Source organism: Tripterygium wilfordii, chromosome 5 (assembly GCF_013401445.1).
Source record: "Tripterygium wilfordii isolate XIE 37 chromosome 5, ASM1340144v1, whole genome shotgun sequence".
In the NCBI taxonomy this organism is placed as follows: Eukaryota; Viridiplantae; Streptophyta; class Magnoliopsida; order Celastrales; family Celastraceae; genus Tripterygium; species Tripterygium wilfordii.
In genome coordinates, this window is record NC_052236.1 from 9,053,832 (window position 1) to 9,074,538 (window position 20,707).

Consider the following 20,707-nt stretch of genomic DNA (forward strand, 5'->3'; position numbering starts at 1 on the left):
AAAAAGTCTTCCATGCATGGAAGTCTTCTCACGGGGCTGAAAGCTGCAAGACATAGCAGCAGCCGTGAGAGAAAATAGAGAGAGCCTTAAACCAGTCAGTCTTCGAGAACAGAGAGAAAAGACAATGAACCAATTTAAGAGGTATATCCACAAATTAACGAAGGTGTTGTATTGTGTGAGTAATCCACCTATGGGTGAAGTTTTGTAAATGACTTTTTTATATAGTGAAAGTTTTTAAGTGGTGAAGTTTTGTAAATGACTTTTTTATACAGTGAAAGTTTTAAGTGGCTTACGGGTCCTGTTGTTTTTATCTCCTTGAGGGTTTTCTATGCGAAAAATTTTGTCGTGTAATTTATAATTCTCATTCGTTGTGCTATTTTTCCCAACAAAATTAATAGTGTCCCTAGTGCTAGTACTACATGGATGTTAAAGATGTAGGTCGTATCATCATCAATATCGATAGCGTGGGATTTGAAATTTCAAAATGAATTAGCCACACTAGGATCGTTTCCTGCCCCAGAAGTAGTTTTCATGAGTAGAAGAAGTAATTCCGCTTTTGACAAATCCCTGTGTTCCTCTAAATATGGTTGGATTGAAGGAATTGATCAATTCTCCTCACCAATTGCGTGACTCCATGAGGTTGGTTTGACTGCATCATTTTCATTAGCATACATCATTTTTCATTGGCATATATGCTACCTAGTAGTCATTAGTGCACCAAATAACAATATTTCAATTCAAATTTCAAGGCAATTTTTGGAACATTTTCAAACAATTCTCAAATTGTTTAACCTTGGGCAATTCTAGGGCACTTTTGGTGAACATACCTTTTATATACGGAAAATGACTTACATAATATTTGGCGTACATAATATACATAATCTATGTGGCATGCCTAGTCTAAGCATGCCACATAGATGTTTTACACAAAACCCTAAAGCCCACATAGTTTTCCCGCTTATCTCTCCTTAGAGTACCACTCTTTTGTAGGTTGTACGATACCCACTCTGATACGTCACCCACTTCTCTCATCTTGTTGAGCTTACGATACCTTTGACGACTTCTTCCCCGACTCCGGCTAGAAGCATCTTTGTGTCTCTCTCTTTTCCGACTCCGGCTAGAAGAATATTTGTGTCTCTCTCTTTTCCGACTTGGGCGACTTCCTCGTGTTACTCCTGACGACTTACTTGTGTCTCTCTCTTTTCCGACTCAGACAATGTCGCAGGCGTGAATAATCGGTTAAATGCTGCACATATTCATCAACTGAAAGTTTCTATCTTGGCAGGGCTTCTGGTTCTATTCTACTTACGAGTTATGAGTTTCCTTAATTGTTCCAGGTTCATATTCTCTTATTCAACTTTTTTTATGAACACTGGAGTTTATGTTTTGGATCTGAATGGTTTTGTTGAGAATGAGTTGGATGTGGTAGATGTTGATGTTATTCTTTGTTGATTTGTTATAACTGAGTTAGATGTGGTTGAAGCCCATGTTATTCCTTTCACATTTGTTGTGTCTGAAGTATTATTTGACAATGTTGGTGATGAACATTTGTTGTTCCTTTAAGATGTCTTTCATGGTGGGACTTCATCAATGGAGATACTCATTTTGTAATGCCAGTTACTTATTACATTATGTTTTCGAAAGTGTATTTGTTAACCAGTTCTTAATACATTACGAATAATAAGTGTATTTAAACCAGTTGTTCATTGTATAGAGATTTTCCATGTTAAATAGATTGGTCTTACTTTGATGGTGGGACTTTATTACAGGGATACAAATTTTTGTCATGCCAGTAGCTTATTACATTAGGTTTTTGAAAGTGTATTTGTTAATAAGTTTTTAATGCATTACGAATAATCAGTGTAAAGTGTATTTGTTAATCAGTTTTTAATGCATTACGAATAATCATTGTATTTATCCCAATTCTTCATTACATATACATTTTCATTGTTAACTACATTGGTATTACTTTTTAGGCCAATGATTTATGACACTCTGGTATGATAGTGTAATAATGTCAGTATCCATTAATTTTTGGTGTTCATATTATTTATGTTATCACGAATATAAATTACTGAATTTATATTTTTTCTAACAAATATATGTTTCAATATTCTTTTTTGCGGTGAAGATATGGTTTCACTTGATGATATTGATAGTCAAATCAATATCAATCAAGTTGATTGTGTTAATGATTATGTTGAGACTGTTGCTGAGACTGTTGGATTGAATGTGCCAGTTATAGGAATGTTGTTTGAATCGGTTGATAAGATGTTTAAATTTTACAAGGAATATGGTCAAGTAAATGGGTTTTCAGTCAAGAGGAGGTCATTAACGAAGGATGTGAATGGTGATTACATATATCTGATATTTTCATGCAAGAGATCGGATAAATTTGTATCATGTTCGAAGAATTCAGTTAATCATCATGGTTATAGTAAGAATGAGTGTGATAAATGTTCAAATGTACACTTTAATTGATAATTTATTATGAACATTTGTCATACAATTAGGGCTTAAAGTGATTATTACATAATTAAAGTACAAATATCATTTTTAATCACTTTATATTTTTTCTATATTTTTAGGCCCAAAAACTTATAACCCATTCTCAGTTATGGTCTTATTCAATAAAAAGACCATATTATGAATCCTAGGTTTGTTCAATCATGTGTCATTATATTAAGTATAAGATAAACCATTTGCATCATCTGTATATTTATATATCACCATTCCATTTAATTATCCTATCATATAGATAAATATATATACATATGTATATATGCTTACCTCACATCATTTATTACCATCTACATATGATACCGAAAGTCTATATATATATATATATATATATATATATATATTTGTCTATATATATAGTTGTGTACATATGTGTGTGTGTATGTGTATATATATATATATATATATATATATATATATATATATATTGGGTACCAAAAGTCCACGCAATAGTGTTATATATATATATATATATATATATATATATATATATGTATATGTATATGTATATGTATATGTTTGTAAGTGTCTGACATCAATAAATGATCTTTGTATTGATTTTCATGCATGCAGCTCAACTTTCGTCCAAAAGTCTTCAAAATACGGTGCTAAAAGGAATCATGTGAAGACTATCACCAGTATTCTCCATCTCACCAGTAGATTTTCATTACTATAAATTGAGACATTGAGACAATTCGTGGGACGGAGATTTTTCTGGAGAAACAAAGAGCAAGAGGAGAAAGAAATCAGGGAGTGAGAGAGAAAATCAGAGAGTGAGTTCTTGAGTTTTATTTTCTCTTTTACAACAATTCTCTCACATATTCTTTCTAGAATTTTGTGAGATTAATTGCTGGTTGTGTAAACCTAGTATGAGGAACTAATCTTCTTACTGGGGTGATGATCGATCCACTCTATTATGTTTAAATAAATTTAGTTTGATTAATTGTTAGTTTATTTATGTCATGTCAAGTGTTAATTAGCTATTCTTTATTGATAATTAAATCCTGAAGTTTAGCTACCATCTAGGGTTGATTACCATGATGCAAATTGAGGCATATGCCCATGTCCAATTTGAGACCAGCTTCTTGCAGTTAACACCGGGGTTACTTAGACATAAATGCCATATGCTAGGATCTTTGTGATCGCTACATAAGTTACCATAGGTCCTAATGCGTTCTTGATTGTCCTAACCAATCCATATGCCCTTGGATGGTTGCAATTGAGAATAGACGTGGTAAGTCAGATGCCCATGACTATTACATAAATTAGGGGACTTGGTCTTTGACATGCATGAATGAAACGATAATTATTGGCTAAATAATTTAAATACAATAGAGTTGATGAAATCGGATCCCTAGTGTTTGTCTACTTGTGTTAATTCTTATTCATTTTGTTTCCACTGATAATTACGAAGAGTTGGAATTACAGATATTTAATATTCAGTCCTTGTGGATACGACACTCGTAGTTGCCACTTCTATATTACAATTGACTCGTGCACTTGCGAGTATAATTTGGGTTTGGAATGGCTATATTTTTAGCGGATCTTAAATATCACATCAGAGTGCAAGGCGAGGCTTGTTGGTAGAGTTTCTGTTGATGGGAAATGGAAGATTACATTGTTTGAAGATGTCCACAACCATGATCTAAGTCCTAGTCATTCTAGATTCTTCGCGTGCAACAGAGAAATAAATCCGTGTGTGAAAAGACAACTAGAGATTAGTGATATTGCTAGAATTCGATCGAACAAGAGTTCAATTCATTTGTCATTGGTGCCAACGGTCATGATAATATTCAATTTCTGGAGAGAGATACTAGAAACCTTCTTGCTAGGACTAGGCATTTATGCCTTGGTAAAGGGTATGCTAATGCCGTACCTGATCACTTTCTTAAAATGCAAGCTAATAATCAGAGGTTTTTTTCATTGATAGATTGGGATGATGATGGGTGTTTGAGAAATGTTTTTTTAAGCAGATCCACGCAACACGGCAGCTTATCATGAATTTGGTGATGTCGTTACGTTCGATACGACATACCTAACTAATAAGTATGACATGCCATTTGCCCCGTTTATTGATGTCAATCACCATAGGCATTCAATACTTCTTGGTTGTGGTTTGATCTCTAGTGAGGACACTGAAACATTCGTTTGGTTATTTAGGACATGGTTAGCGTGCATGGGTGATATTGCTCCTCATGGTATAATCACTGACCAGGTTAGGGCAATGAAGAATGTGACTGAAATTGTCTTCCCAAACACAAGGCATAAATTATGTTTATGGCATATCATGAAGAAGGTGCCTGAGAAATTTGGTTCACTTGGTGAATATGAATCCATCAAGCGAATGTTGGCTGAATCTGTTTATAACTCCCATAGTATCGAAAAATTTGAAAGTGAGCTTTTTTTTTAATTTAGGCTTACTGTCAATTTTTTTTGTATGTCAGTGTATTAAATACACTATATAATTCACAGTGTAATTAATTAATTACACAGTGAACATCAAATGTATTTATCTAACTCACAATTTTTTGTTTTTTCTTAAATAATTCGAGTCTGCTTATTTATCTGCATAATCTGGATGGTAATTCTTGGCTGGAGAATATATACATGGAAAAAGAAAAATGGGTTCCTATATATGTAAAAAAATATTTTTGTGCCGGAATATCAACAATTGTTCGGAGCGAGAGCATGAATGCTTTCTTTGACGGTTATGAACTCAAAGACAACGTTGAAACAATTTGTTGAGCAATATAATAATGCTTTGCAGAAGAATATTGAGAAGGAATGCCAGGCGCATTTTGACTCAGCCCACAAGAAGTTAGTGTGTTACAAAATATGAAATGCAAAAAACAATGACCCAAGCGAAGTTTTTAGAGTTTCAGAAGGAATTGAGTGAGAGGATGTATTACGGTATCAAATCAATGTGTACCGTTGATTGAAGGACACAATACATTCTATACGAAGACATTTTTTTATGGTGAAGGTGGCAAGAAGAAAGTTATGTTCACTATGATGTATGATGGACTTAACATTGGGTGTTCTTGTTTGAAATTTGAGTTTAGGGGTATTTTGTGTAGGCATGCTATAACTGTCCTTTTGACAAACAATGAGTATTTACTTCCGGCACATTACATCTTCCCGCAGTGGAGGAAAGATGTTAGAAGATGTCATTCTCGAGTGAAGATAAGCTTTGATGGGTGGACAACCACAAATGAGCAAGTCCGGTATGATCATATGTGTAAGACATTTGCTCGATTGGCAAACTTGGTACCATTATTCAAACGTCATAAAGTGGATTGAAGGGAGCATAAATAACATGGCAATAATTCTAAGGCAAATACTGATTGCTTCTTTGACAGTGAGTTCCTCAATACCTAATGATCCAATAATCAAAAGAGGGAAAGGACGTCCATGCACTGTGATGAAGAAGAAGGTTTTTATGAGGAATTATGGTGGTAACATGAACAACGCAGTCGGAGGATCTAGGTCTAATGGAGGTCTAGGGTGTTGAGTGTTCAAGATGTGGTTCATTGTATTATAAATTTTTCTCGGTTGTTATCATTCCAGTAGCTAAATACATTATGTTTTAATAGGGTACTTGTATTTGATATTTTAATGCATTATAAATTAACAGTATATTTAAAAAATATAGACATGACAGTAACTTATTACATTATGTTTCGATAGTGTATATTTATCCCACTTGTCACCCAGATTTTAATGCATTATGAATTAACAGTGTATTTAACATATCTGTAAATGTCTTGTTAAATACATGGGTTTTTATTTTTATGCCAATGATTTAATACAATCTAGTATGATAGTGCATATCCATTCATTTTTATCACCTAGTTTAATTTGTTTCCCAATTTATTCATGGAATTTCAATTCGTTTTTATTACGTTATTTACTTAATGTCTATTCATTTCACATTTATTAATGCATTATGAGATAATAATATATTTACCTACAAATTGTTATATACATTAATGTGAGGTGTTCATCCATAAATGCATCAATCGATGTGGGCAGAAATATACATAGACAGTCATTTCAAGTTATAAGGCTCACTTGTCTTTTAAACATCCAAACATCAACAAAATTATCATGGTTCAATTAACAAGGTGAGTTTAACACATGTATTCCCTTCCCAATTCATAACTAAAGAAATGACTTGCTCATCATTTCCACTTTTTTGTAGTGAAAAACATCCCATGAATATCCACCATCATTCAAAAAGTTATGAATGTATTTCGCCCTCAATTGGTAGATGTCTGTTTTGGTCAGCTTCTGCTTTATGCTCACGTTGTTGAATATGCAATCAATTACATACATGCATATTAAGCCGCAATTGACCCTGTTTTTTATTACAAAAGAACGTGTCAGTGTATTTATATATACTTTCTAAACAACAAATGAAAAGAAAAATTACTCGGACATACTTAACCCAAATACATTACACAGCGTAGTAGTTTAGTTAAATACTAAATAATTGAATGAGACATCACCAAAATTATATGACCAAAAAAAATTGTAGTGTAATCAAATATTTGATATACCTACAAAATTTAAACAAGAAAAAAAAAATCTCACACTATATACCAAAATACACTTCCATTAAGCATGAAGAAAAAAATCACAAAACACCAACCATTACAATTTCACTAAAACTTTCGACAACATCTCCCCATAAATTAGGGAACCCAACCTATAAACAAATCCAAAATTAAAGAAAACACTTCAAAGTCCATCATCCCTCAGGGTCCACCATCAAACACATAATCCATCCTCATTATCAGACACACATTACTAAACTATGCAAGCCAACCACAGTATGCACAAAGGCAGAGTAGTTATAGATTTCTTCATACACAACAAATACATTACAAACCACGTAGTGTGATTAAGTCTTTATTTATGAACATAAATGGAACCCAGAAACTAATTAATGGCAATGTATTTCGGAACTTACGAAGTCGGTGCTTGTTGTCAATTTTTGTTGAGTGTATTGACTACCAACCGGTGGTGGAAATAGAGTATCGTAATAAGCTATCTGCATACACTATATATATATTAAACATTATGGCAATCTACTTATATATATATATATATACTCATTTACATTATAGATGGAGGCTTACTAGTTTCTCAGAGTATGAGTATACTCCGATTTTCCTCCTCGATAACAATGAATTGTAGTGCATCCATATGCCATCCTCAGTGTCTAGAATTAATACTGTCCAGTGATTTGGAACTTCATGATTTTCAGCTGCATAGAGTGGGAAAATGATATACCTGTATCTAGTCCCACTATCACGAAATTTGTAAGAGATGAATTTCTTAATTAGCAAAACCTTATTCATCTCAAGAATGTCATGCATGAACTTGTAATCGCAAGAGAAGCGGTCTTGCAAATCTCAGGAGCTAGATCATGAGCAATAGGACCTTGTGTCCTTGTAAGATATTCCATGTGGGCATTAATGATCTGCAAAAACATTATAGTGTATTTATATAGGTTAATTATGAAATATTGGTTAACATAGTTTATCAAAAGTAAATTTTATAACATGTATACTTACATTGTTTGTAATCATATTATTGTTATAAATGATCAATATATCACTCCACAGTAACTGATTCTCACCATTCCACAGAACAATGCTGCAAAGACAACATTCAGTGGTGTTATCAGATTATTACACTATAATTATCATAATGTAATTATTAAAATTAGAGAAATTGTACTCAAGTCATTTCAATAAGAATAGGTATGGAACTTACTTGGATTTTTGAATACTATAAACAACCTTCAATTTATCTCGGTCAGAGGAATAAGATGCTTGTACATTGGACACTTTGTGTTCATAACATATTCTTTGCTCGTAGAAGGCTCCGATGTCTTGCAATCATCAATATTGATAATTGCCAACTCCTTCCCATAGACATTTATTTTCGGCTTTTTCTTTTTCAACTCATACTCAAAGTCCGAATATTCATTTGGTATGTGCTTCTTTTTTTAATACCCTTGACCATTGAGTTAGGGGTACATCTAGTCTTCAAACCTCGAGTTTGATCCTGGTCAGCTATTTCCTTCATTGATTCTTCCCTTTTCTCATTCGTTGCATCTTCATCGAACACTAATTGAGCTACGATATTATCATAGATTTTATCCTCTTTTGTAGCCTCTTCTTTCTCTACTTATGCACTGTTAGGAATGACAAATTGGTCATCACATGACTGCCATTTGTCATTCACTTCAACAATCTCCATTGTATTCGGCGTTGCATCTTTCAGCATTTCAATCTCTACATTCAATTGAACATTTGTGGCAGTCACCTGATCCATTTCAACTTGCAGCTCTTGATATTTTCTTTGTTCATTATCCTTCTCAACCCAGAGCAATTCAAGAGCATTCGTTTTAGACTTCAATTCTTCCTCCAATTCTTGTATTTTTTGGGATGCTTCAATGGACTGTTGTCCTACTGAATTTTTTTCAACATTATCATCACTACCATCGTTAGTTTCAGATGATGGATCACTGTGAACTGAATTGATGCTTGGTGCGTCCACATCAGAACCTTCTTCCAATGTCACACAATCATTCCACAGTGCTTCTCTCTCTTTTTCATCCATGGACAATTCACCTTCAATCACCTGTTAACGGATGCATATAAAATAGGTGTTAAATACATTATAAGTTGGTATTGTATTTAAGACATGTGAACCAAATAAAAAATAAATACATTATAATTTTGTAATGTATTTAATTACTGTGAACCAAAACAGTATAGATACATTATAATTTAATAAAGTATTTAAGTACTGTGAACAAAAACATTATAATTACATTATAATTTGGTAGATTATTTAAGTATAGTGAAACAAAACAATATAGATACATTATAATTTGGTAGATTATTTAAGTTCTGTGAACTAACAGTACAAATACATTATAATTTAGTAAAGTATTTAAGTACTGTGAACTAGAAAACATAAAAATATACTATACACTAGGCAAAATAATTATAAATGTACTCAACTAAATGAAGATAAATTTACTTAATTAACTAACCTTTCCCCTACCAAAGTGCGTATATACTATTTTTTGAAGTCCTTTCGCCATCCACTTACATCCCATTTTACAAACCTTGGGAACACGCCAGACTTTGCGGAGGTGAAAACAGTTGTGTGTTCACAAAATCAATACTGCATGCAAATACACATAAACTGTCACTTTAAATACACATCAAATAGTACTCGCACAAAGTAGTTATTACTTACCGAGATCAAAGTTGCACAACCTATAACTTTGTTTGTTTCCTTTTGGTACTTCTTAATTGATTGCAGAATGTTCTCTGAGATTGCCTGCGACCAATTCCATTTCTTCATGTCCTCGACCACATCAACAAATTTTACTAAAGCCCATGGTAATGCATCTGCACTTGTTGAAAAGAACAGAGTAAGACATGTGTATAGCATAAGAAAACGTGTGACATCTTTTGTGTAGTCGTATGTATCCCTTATCAAAGCATTGTCAATTGCTTGCTTTATGTTGGGCGATCTCATCATATCAATTCCCTTAAACCTTCGTTTCACAAATTCACAATCATCGGGCTTCTTGCTTCTGCCTATCTTCAATGGAATATCTCCAGACACTACGTCAAAGATCAAAGCAACATCATTCTCTGTAATGGTAACTCTCTTAACTCCAAGAATAAACGATCCACACATATTATTGTAGGTGCCAATAATGTCTTGTACGATCAAATTGTGTTTCTTGGTATTTAATTCCTTATACTCCTCCTTCTTGACCACTTTGTACAAGTTCCAAAAAGAAGTCATTTGCAAAAGAATTTTATGACTACTCTTCAATCGCACGCTTCTTAATAGTGTCACTATCCCTTGCAGATTAAACCAGTATTGTAATTTAGCCATACTGACACAACAAATTTTAGTATTAACATTATGCCAAAAAAACCATGTATTATACAAATTTTAGTCTTAACACTAGACACAAAACATTATGCAAACTGGTAGTGTATTATACAATAAAATAAATCATTAAAGCCAAAAAGTAAACCAATTACATTATGCATATTGTACTATACCAATACATTCTTCAAAATGGTAATGTATTATATACACTAGGGGGAGGTTTGAACAAATTGAACCCACCCACCAAGTGAGGTAAACCATTCAACCCAGTTGCATCATTAATTACCTTAATTAACAGTAGTGTATTATACATTTTGCAAACTAGTAGTGTATTATACATTAAACTAAATCATTCAAGCCAAAAAGTAAACAGAATACATTATACATATTGCACTGAACTCAATACATTACGCAAAATTATAGTGAATTATGAATTAACATTGTAATTAACATAGATATCCATGGCAGTAATCCAAGATTTGAGCTACATACACAATCAAATCGAGCCAAACAAACTCAAACACTCACAATCGGTAGTGTAATTATATACCCACCCAACATGGTAATGTAATCTAAGTTTTGAGCTAAAAAAATCAAGCACTCACAAATCGACAGTGTATTTATCTACCCATAAAAAATGGTAATGTAATCAAAGTTTTTAGCTACCTACACGGTGGAACCGAGCAAAACAAGGCATTAAAACACACAAATCGGCAGTGTAGTTATATACCCACCCAACATGATAGTGTAATCTAAAATTTGAGCTACCTCAACAATGGAAGTGCACAAAAAAAAATCAAGCACTCACAAATCGGCAATGTATTTATATACCCACAAAAAATGATAGTGTAATAGAAGTTTTTAGCTACTTACACAGTGGAACCGACCAAAACAAATCCATTAAAACACTCAAATCGGTAGTGTTCAAATATTTTAACAACCTACACAATGAAACCAAGTAAAAAATATCATTAAAAGTCAAAAAAATTGTTTAGAAACAAATTACACACTCAAAGTTCATACCTTTAGTCGATATTAACCCAACTTCAGCAAGACCAGGCTAGAGAACGGTTGTCACAGAAGATTATAGGTGTATGCCGATAACGGTGAGCACGGACGATTATCAACGGAGATGAAAAAGCTCGCCGGAGGTATAAATAGGGGGAGGAGTATTGGACCGCATATTGGAAGAACTTTAGAAGCTTCTCTCCAGTTGCGATTACCGATGTTTTGAGGGTTTTGGTCTTAGAAATAACAAAACCAGCTTAAAATATTATTTTGCCCTTTTGAGATTTTGAATTTTAAAACTGCACAATCATCATCCTAATCATCATGCCATGTCATTATGTATACTTATGTATACCAATCTTATGTATGTATATCATAACTGTTTATATTGAAATTAAACAGAATATGAAAGTATTTTGAAGAAAAGATTGAATCTCATTCAGAGAGAAGTTTGCATAAATCCAATGTTCTGAAGGTTTACAGTCGAGATAGACTGTGATATATACAAACCAAGAACAGATATGACCAACGGTTATCTCTGAGAAAAGAAAAAAAAATAAGTAAAGTACATGAATCAGTCATATTAGATCCAATAGTCTGATGACAAGAATAAGAACAAGAGAGAAATGGTGTCTCATGGGAAAGCACAGTAAACCATTTGAATCAAAACGCACCGTTTCCTAACACTCCCCTTCAAGCCTAACATTAGTTGAAAGCATGTTAAGATTGCCCATGAAGAACCTTAGCTGCACTACTGTCATTGGCTTAGTAAAGATGTCTGCTGTTTGATGAACAGTTCGAATGTGATGGAGATCAATCAGCTTCTTTTCCACCTTCTCACGAACAAAATGACAGTCTATTTCGATGTGTTTGGTCCTTTCATAGAAAATCGGGTTAGTAGCAATGTGAATAGCAGATTTGCTATCGTAGAAAAGTGCAATTGGTTTTTCAATTCTGATTCTTATCTCGTTCAACAGAGCTTTAATCCATACCAATTCACTCATTACAGAAGCCATGGCTTTGTACTCAGCCTCTACAGAGGATCTTGATACGGTTTGTTGTTTCTTTGATCTCCAAGCCACCAAGGAGGAACCAAGCATAACACTATAACCTGTCACAGATCTTTTGGAGTCTACACATGCTGCCCAGTTTGCATCACAAAAAGCTGTAATGGTGCTAGAGAGAACAACAGGAAAATGTAAAACTTGATCAATAGTTCCTTTGATATATCTCAAGACACGATGAGCAGCCTGGAGATGCTGGTCTGTAGGATTTCTCATGAATTGACTCAGAGTGTTGACAGTGTAGTTAATGTTTGGCCTTGTGAGTGTCAAGTACATGAGCTTCCCAACCAGTCTTCTATACATCATAGGATCTTCAAGAACCTCTCCTTGCTGGCTGGATATCTTGGTGTTGATGTCCATTGGGGAATTCACAGGTTTACAGACCCTGAAATTAGCATCACAAAGCAAGTCCAAGATATACTTTTTTTTGGCAGAGTGTCATACCAGAGTTAGTAAAGTCCACTTCTAATCCTAGGAAATATTTTAAGTTTCCCAGATCTTTGACCTTAAGACATGTTCCTATATAGGTTTTCACTTCTTCAATTAGAGCAAGATTATCACCACCAATAGCCATGTCATCAACATAAAGCAACAATAAAACTTTATGTCTTTACAACCATTTTTAGTGTAGATAAATAAAGAATAATCACATTTTTGATTGTATGAAGCCAAATTTCAGCAAATCATCTTTACATTTTATGTTCCATTGCCTTGAAGCTTGTTTCAATCCATATAAGGATTTGTTCAAGCTACATACATATCCTTTTGCATGAGTTTCATACCCAGGGGGCATTCTCATGTAAACACTCTCATGAAGATCACCATTAAGGAATGCATTGTGCACATCCAAATGGTGAACAAACCATCTATTTGTAGCTGCGAAAGCTAAAAAAATTCTCATAGTGACCATTTTAATAATAGGAGAAAAGGTCTCTTGGTAATCAAAACCTAAGGTTTGATTGTAACCCTGAGCCACAAGTCTGGCTTTGTGTCTCTCAATGGAGCCATCGGGGTTATATTTTGTTTTAAAAATCCATTTTGAACCTATTGCCTTTCTACCTTTTGGTAGTTGGACAACTGTCCAGGTGTTGTTTTCATTCAAGGCCTTTATTTCCTTGTCCATTGCCTCACACCAGTGAGAAGATTTAGAGGCTTCTAGATAGTCCTTGGGATCATGATTAGAAATTATAGCAGCTAAGAAATGCATATGATCAGCAGAATATGGTATGTTTGCATGAGTGATGTCAGAAGCATGTTGTTTATCAAAAATAACATTAGCATGATCAGAGTTCAAGACCACATGACATTCATAATCATTTAGATAAGCAGGCATTTTCTTATGTCTTTTGTTTGTTTGAGTTTCTATTTCAGTGTTGGAAATATGTTCATTATTATCTGTCTTTGCTTGAACTTTATTCTCATCATTCATTGCTATTTCTGTGTTTATATCCTTAAAAGGAAATCTATTTTCGTTGAGCTGAACATCTCTAGAAACAAGGATTTCTTTAGATTCTACAGCCATCAATTTGTATCCTTTGACATTAGAAGGATAACCTATGAAAATACATTTCCTAGCCCTGTCATCAAATTTGGATTGTTGATGCTTTAATATCTTAGCATAACATAAACATCCAAACACTTTAATAATGTCATAATCTGGTTTCTTATCATAGAGAATTTGAAAAGCACTCTTTTTGTCCAAAATTCTAGAAGGTAACCTATTGATCAGATAAGCAGCTGTAACCACACATGCACTCCACAACTCTTCTGGAATTCCAGATTGTATTCTTAATGCTCTACTGATATTTAGAATATCCTGAGGTTTTCTTTCTACCACCCCATTTTGTTGGGGTGTGTAAGGGTAGTTTGATGTAATATACCTTCTTTGTTGTAAAACTCACTCATTTTGAACTCCAAACCATTGTCACTTCTGCTAATTTTGATTTTCTTATTGAATTGTGTCTTAACATAGTTATTGAAGTATTCAATGTGATTTTTCACTTCAGATTTGCTTTTCATAAGTATTACCCAAACAGCTCTAGAAAAGTCATCCATGATAGTTAAAAAATATTTGAAACCTTCCATAGAAATAACACTGTTTGGACCCCAAATGTCAATATGTATTAAATCAAAAATAGACAAACTTCTAGTTTTCTTACATAGAAGGATTTTATTTTCATTTTAGCTAGAACACAAACAGAACAATCCTTACAATCTTCAACAAAATCGGATCCTAATAATTCTGAGATCCTAGAGGAAGGGTGTCCTAGTCTTTTATGCCACATTGGTTCCTTCTGCACAGAGTTGATCCTTACAAAAGATTTCTTTTCTGGTTTTAAATCTTCCAGTAGATAGTACAATCCATTATGCAAGATTCTTATCCCATTCTTCCTCAAGGTGATTGTATCCTGCACACGAATCTTGGGTAAAAATCAGTGCATAATGTTTGTCTTTAATTAATTTGTTTGCGGATATCAAGTTAACATAAGATCATTCTTAAGTTTGACAGTACCAATGTAGTCTACCTTAATTTTTTTACCATCAGGTAATGTTATGAAAGTGTTGGTAAGTTCCCTATATGTATGATAATAGTGATGCATGCTCTCTTGCATATTTGTTTCTTTCTGAACAGCTGGCTGTTTGACAATCCCTTTCCTCTCCACTTGACCAATCTGAGCAAAAGCTTTATTCACCTCATGCAGTGGATCCATCAGTAGAATTTGGTTTGTCACATGTTCAAACGAGTCATTGAGACCCATTAGAAACTGCAATAACTTTTATTTTGTTGTGCAAGGGCTGTCTTACCCACACTGTAGATACACCTCCCACACTTGCAAGCAGGTACTTCTTTGTATTGATAAAGCTCGTCCCACAGAGTCTTTATTTTGACATAGTATTCAATGATAGTTGAGTCTCCTTGCTGGATGTTAGATATGACCTCACTAATTCGAAATCCCTCGTAGGATTAGCAGAGAAATATCGATTCTTCAGATCATTCCATAACTCATAAGAAGTTGTCGCTGTAGAGACAGTCATGAGAATGTCTGGAGAGAGATAGTTTGTGATCCACATCTTCACCAGGCTGTCACACTGTTTCCAGTCCTGACGAGCTGGATCATCTTCTTCTAGTATCAAAAGGGCACCATTGGCAAAGACCATATTGTTTCTTGCCTTTAAGGCTGTACTCATTTGATTGCTCCAAAGGTGATAGTTTCCCCCTGTAAGAGTCAGTGCAATTAGGTTGGAATTGAAATCAGAGTGGGTAAAGAAATAAGGGTTTCTAAAAGGGTTTTGATTTCCTGACTGCATACTCACAAATTGGGGGTTGGAAATTTCTGGAATAGTTGGAGGATTGGAGGAGGAGGCATTCAGAGCTCCTGCACCTCTAAATTTACTGTGAGTACCAAGGATTGAAGGAGTACCAATAATCGAAGGAAGAACCGTTTGAGGATCCATAAGCTCCGATACCATGAAATTAAACAGAATATGAAAGTATTTTGAAGAAAAGATTGAATCTCATTCAGAGAGAAGTTTGCATAAATCCAATGTTCTGAAGGTTTACAGTCGAGATAGACTGTGATATATACAAAACAAGAACAGATATGACCAACGGTCATCTCTGAGAAAAGAAAAAAAAAAGTAAAGTACATGAATCAATCATATCAGATCCAACGGTCTGATGACAAGAATAAGAACAAGAGAGAAACGATGTCGCATGGGAAAGCATAGTAAACCATTTGAATCAAAAGGCATCGTTTCCTAACATATATACTTCACTTTATTTTGGAGTGACGCTAATATCCTTACAAATTATAGTAAGGCTCGTACAATAGAGCTTTTGACTGGATCCATGGAAACTAAATGGGAAGACGAGGAGAGTGAGCCAGAAAGTTGAACTCTCCATGACAAAAAAGTGAGCAGCAATGACATGGTGTGGCGCCAGCCTGCACGACAGTGCTTGCCATAGGGGGCTTGGACGAAGAAGACAGAGATGAAGGTTGGAGGGGCTATAAAATGGAGGGTTGGAAGACTGTAGTGGTAGTGATAACTAGATTTTGTTGTGACTGAAAAAGAAGAAGATGAGTTTCAGCAAAGAGATGGAGACGAAAGGGTCAAAAGAAAAAACAAACTAATTATGTCCAAGATAGGAAAGAGCCGACCAATATGCCTTTTTGTGCAAGAAGATGTGCCGCCTCATTAAGGTCTCTCTTAACATGGGAAACCTTCCACTGAAAAAACAAACCCAGCAAACTAATTATGTCCAAAACAATCACACCCCAATTCGATAAATTGTCAAACGGAGACTGGGGATGAAGAGCATCTATGATTGTTAGAGCATCTCCTTCTAATTGAATTGCCTGAAACCCAAGATCCTTGGCAAATTGTAAAGCAAGAAGGGCTGAAAGCGCCTCGGCCATTAATGGACTAAGAGCAACAAGTCTCACGTTAGAGCAAGCTGCCAGAGGAAAACCTTGATCATCCCTAATAATGCAGTCAAAACCGGACCTATTAAGATCAGAACACACTGCTTCATCAAAGTTGATTTTCACCACACCCGCTCGGGGAGGGCACCAAGATAATAGAGAAGGAACATCCTGAATCATAACCCCTCCCCTCTCCTCTTGAAGGCCATGTAACATAGACTGAATTGACTCAGAGGCCAGTTTAAAAACTTCATTGGAGGAAGGCAAAGTACCCCCATGCACTCGGGTATTTCTTCAATGCCAAATCATTCTTAACATCACTGCAAAAGAGGCCAAACTAGAAGTGTCAAGACGGCAAGAGAAGAGAGTCCATGCCTCTTTAAAAGATGAATCCAACAAAGGTAATTTCTGGATCTGGTTGGTACTATGACAAATAACCTCCGAAGCATGAGGACACAAGAACAATGCATGCATAAGAGATTCAGGAGAACTTTTACAAAGCATACAAGAGGCATCTAAAAGCAACTTCCGTTTAGCCAAGTTATCATAAGAAGGAAGAATATTATGAACCGCACGCCATAAAAATAACTTGGTTGAAGGAGGGACCTGGAGAGCCCAACTACCAGGTCAAAAGCCACTCACTGAGCAGTCAGATGAAGGGCTGCACCCTACCTGCCTCTGAGGTCCATTGCTCGATGATACCCACTCCTAACAGAATAGTGGCCATTCGTCGTACCATTCCTGAACATTGTATCCACACCCATCCGAAGGCAAATTGGGAGAAGGAGAATAGCATTAGCTTCTACATTGCTATTACAATTACACAAATGCATAATACCCTTAGGTGTAATTTACCACAATATTGTAAAGGGAAAATTAAGGATAAGTCCCTCATTGGAAAGTTTTGTTCCAATAAGGACACTTTTAAAAGTCTTATTCCATAAAGTCCATATAGTTTAAACTAATATTCCAAGAAGGACAAAAAGTCAAAATATATGGTTTTATTGTCTAAAATACCCTTATTTTCATCCTCAAACATGGCACATGTCTCGTGCACATGATTCATCTTGGAAGCTTTGTCTCCGCTGTCGAAAGCTTCGTCTCAACCCCTTGTGGTTTATTCGAGAGTTCTATGGCATTCTTTAATGATTTTTCATCCGGATTTTTGTTGTGTTCGAACTAGATCTACTCATACTCACTACGAGACTTGTAGATCTTGTTGTTTTTCTTTGATTTGTCATGACATCATTATTTTAGGCAGTTTCTGTGGTGATTTTCGTCGCTTTTTGGTTCTGATGTGAGATCTACAAAATATAGGTGATATGTTAAATGTTTCGATTAATTTGATATCTGTCATAATATTATCTGTCTTGCTAAATATTATTTGTCGTTAATGAAATATTATCTGTTTGAAGTTTCAAAATGACCAAAACCGATAACATATCAGAACAGATCCAAAACAGATATAATAGCTGTAGATTCAGATTCGATTTTAAAAGAATATTGACAGATACAAAACATATATAATATTGACAAATATAAAATAGATATAATATCATATACGAAACAGATATAATATCTGCAGATTCAAATCCAATTTCAGATGGGAAAAAAGAGTTCAAAAAAGCAATAAAACCTCAAAGGTGATGCGCCTTGGTCTGTGGAGTTGATTGGAGGTACTGTTGATGGTCACCGACGTTGGTCATATTGACCGTATCTAGCTGTTTTTCAAATGATGGCCGTGATTTCACGAAGCTTTTTCAGTGACTCAAGTGATTTTCTACTGTTGGTGATGATTGGGCTTCGATCGGGCTGACCTGGAGCTTCATTTTGGTAGTTCGTTCGTCAAAAATGATGACTGGACGGCCAACTTCCGATATAGTGGCGCAAGGAAGAAGAATGAGGAAGAACAAAAAAGAGGGAGGGTATTTTGGTAAGTTGCTAGGCTTTGTCCTTTTTTCTAAAGTTTTTTTTAGATTATCTTTGTTGGAATACAACTTTTAAGTTTTGTTCTTATAGATAAAACCCCAATTGTAAACAACGTATATGCTACCAACATAAATTGAACCAAACAATACCAACATTTCAAATAGTATATATGTTATTATTTTCATCAGCATATCTGCTACTAACATATATGTCAACATACATACTACTGACAAAATTGTCTGTCAAACGGACCCGGAAAAAAGGAAACCAGATTCTCAAGGACATAAAAGGAATAAGCAGGAAAAGCTAGTATGTTAAAACTAAAAGAAAATGTTAAATTCTACAATTGTAGACAAGTAATATATTAGTGAACATATGAACATTCAGGCTTCAGCACATATTATACTGATAAGTTAATTTCCAATTTACCAATTACTATTCCTAGTGAGTTGATGAAGATTCAAACGTTCAATATTAGTGGACCTCAGAGAGATAACTTGCTTCCAATGTTTATAGGATATATCAAACAATGTTTTACTACAAATGCATCACTTGCATATGATTTCAAATATGGTGATAGTAAAAATATGCATAGATCAAACAATGTTCGACAAAGGTGCTCATTTGGCGTGCCGTTCAAGGTATCCTTCCAACTCATGCCACTTTGTTGAATCGACATATTGGATCTCAGTCCAAGTGCCCTCTCTGCATGTGTCCTGAGGAGTCAATATTACATGCTTTGTGGAAGTGTCCTTCGGTAAGAGATGTCTTTGGTGTTAGTATTATGAAATTATAGAAGATGAATATAGTGTTTATTGGATCCTTTTCAAGCAATTTTGGGGTATGGTTTTGCTGGAGTTGTCCCAAAGAGAACAAGCTATCCTTGCTATTACTATGAGGTTGATATGGCATCAACGTAATAAGTCCATTCATGAGAATACATTCATGCACCCTACTCAAGTTGCCCAACTAGGTGTGTGAACTTCATATGAATATGCCTCTGTCCAAATGGTTCCTGGTGTGAGTGTTTCCTCTATGCCTGGTGATATTGTTAACAGTGGAAGATGGAAGGGGCCTCCAAGCAACTGTATTAAGGCAAATTGGGATGCTGGTTTGGGTGTCATTTACAGAGATGAATATGGTGACTTAATGGCTTGTAGCGCTTTAGGGAGGAAGACTGCTCTTGATCCTACTCTTGCAGAAACGATGGGGACTCTCCATGCGGTTCAGCTGGCATCTGAATTGGGGTTTAATCAGATTGTCCTTAAGGGGATTCATCTATTGTAGTAGAGGCAATTAAAGGTGGGTAGATGTTGCTGTCAGTCTGGGAAGCAGTAGTCCTAGAGATTCGTCCCGCGATTGCTTTCTTTCTTTGTTACCTGGACTGTTTGTCATGTCAAAAGAGAGTATAATTTTGCAGCTCATTTGTTTGGCAAGGTATGCTATCCAGAATCAACAACTGAGAGTTTGGATTGAGGATGGCCCGGGTTGTATTTTGTCCCTGGTGGAGGAGGAACGGCTCAATTGCAAAAGGGGTGATAGTTAAAAGTTTTTTTTGTTATATGCTTTTAGTTATTTGTTAGTACTAAGATTGATATTTTATTGTTTTGTTTAGAGGTTGCGTTCTACTCAACTTCTGGTTTGTAATCCACCATTTGGTGGCAAGAGTGCCTGCAATAGGCCTCCAGTTCAAATGCCTGGATTTTGAGTAACTGAATCTATTTAGGTCATCTTGCCTTTTAAAAAAATAAAATAAAATGGAGTGATTTTATTTGCACACCAAGATTTGTTATCTTAACACCAATAATTTGTTTCAAAAAAGTTTAC

At 34.9% G+C, this 20,707-nt stretch overlaps 2 protein-coding genes across 2 annotated transcripts; one reads left to right on the top strand and one right to left on the bottom strand.

Annotated features, from left to right (window-relative positions):
- Positions 1–2,133: 2,133 nt before the first annotated feature.
- LOC119998591 (protein FAR1-RELATED SEQUENCE 4-like) lies at positions 2,134–6,031 on the top strand. The gene is made up of 5 exons (XM_038845933.1): positions 2,134–2,466; positions 4,061–4,379; positions 4,494–4,913; positions 5,504–5,758; positions 5,880–6,031. Exons 1-5 carry the CDS (start codon positions 2,134–2,136, stop codon positions 6,029–6,031), a joined length of 1,479 nt encoding a protein of 492 aa, XP_038701861.1.
- A 10,629-nt stretch (positions 6,032–16,660) lies between these two features.
- LOC119998592 lies at positions 16,661–19,823 on the bottom strand. Its single transcript, XM_038845934.1, has 4 exons — positions 19,774–19,823; positions 17,624–17,761; positions 17,273–17,570; positions 16,661–17,170 (listed from the first exon to the last, which is right to left on the bottom strand). Exons 1-4 carry the CDS (start codon positions 19,821–19,823, stop codon positions 16,661–16,663), a joined length of 996 nt encoding a protein of 331 aa, XP_038701862.1.
- Positions 19,824–20,707: the final 884 nt, after the last annotated feature.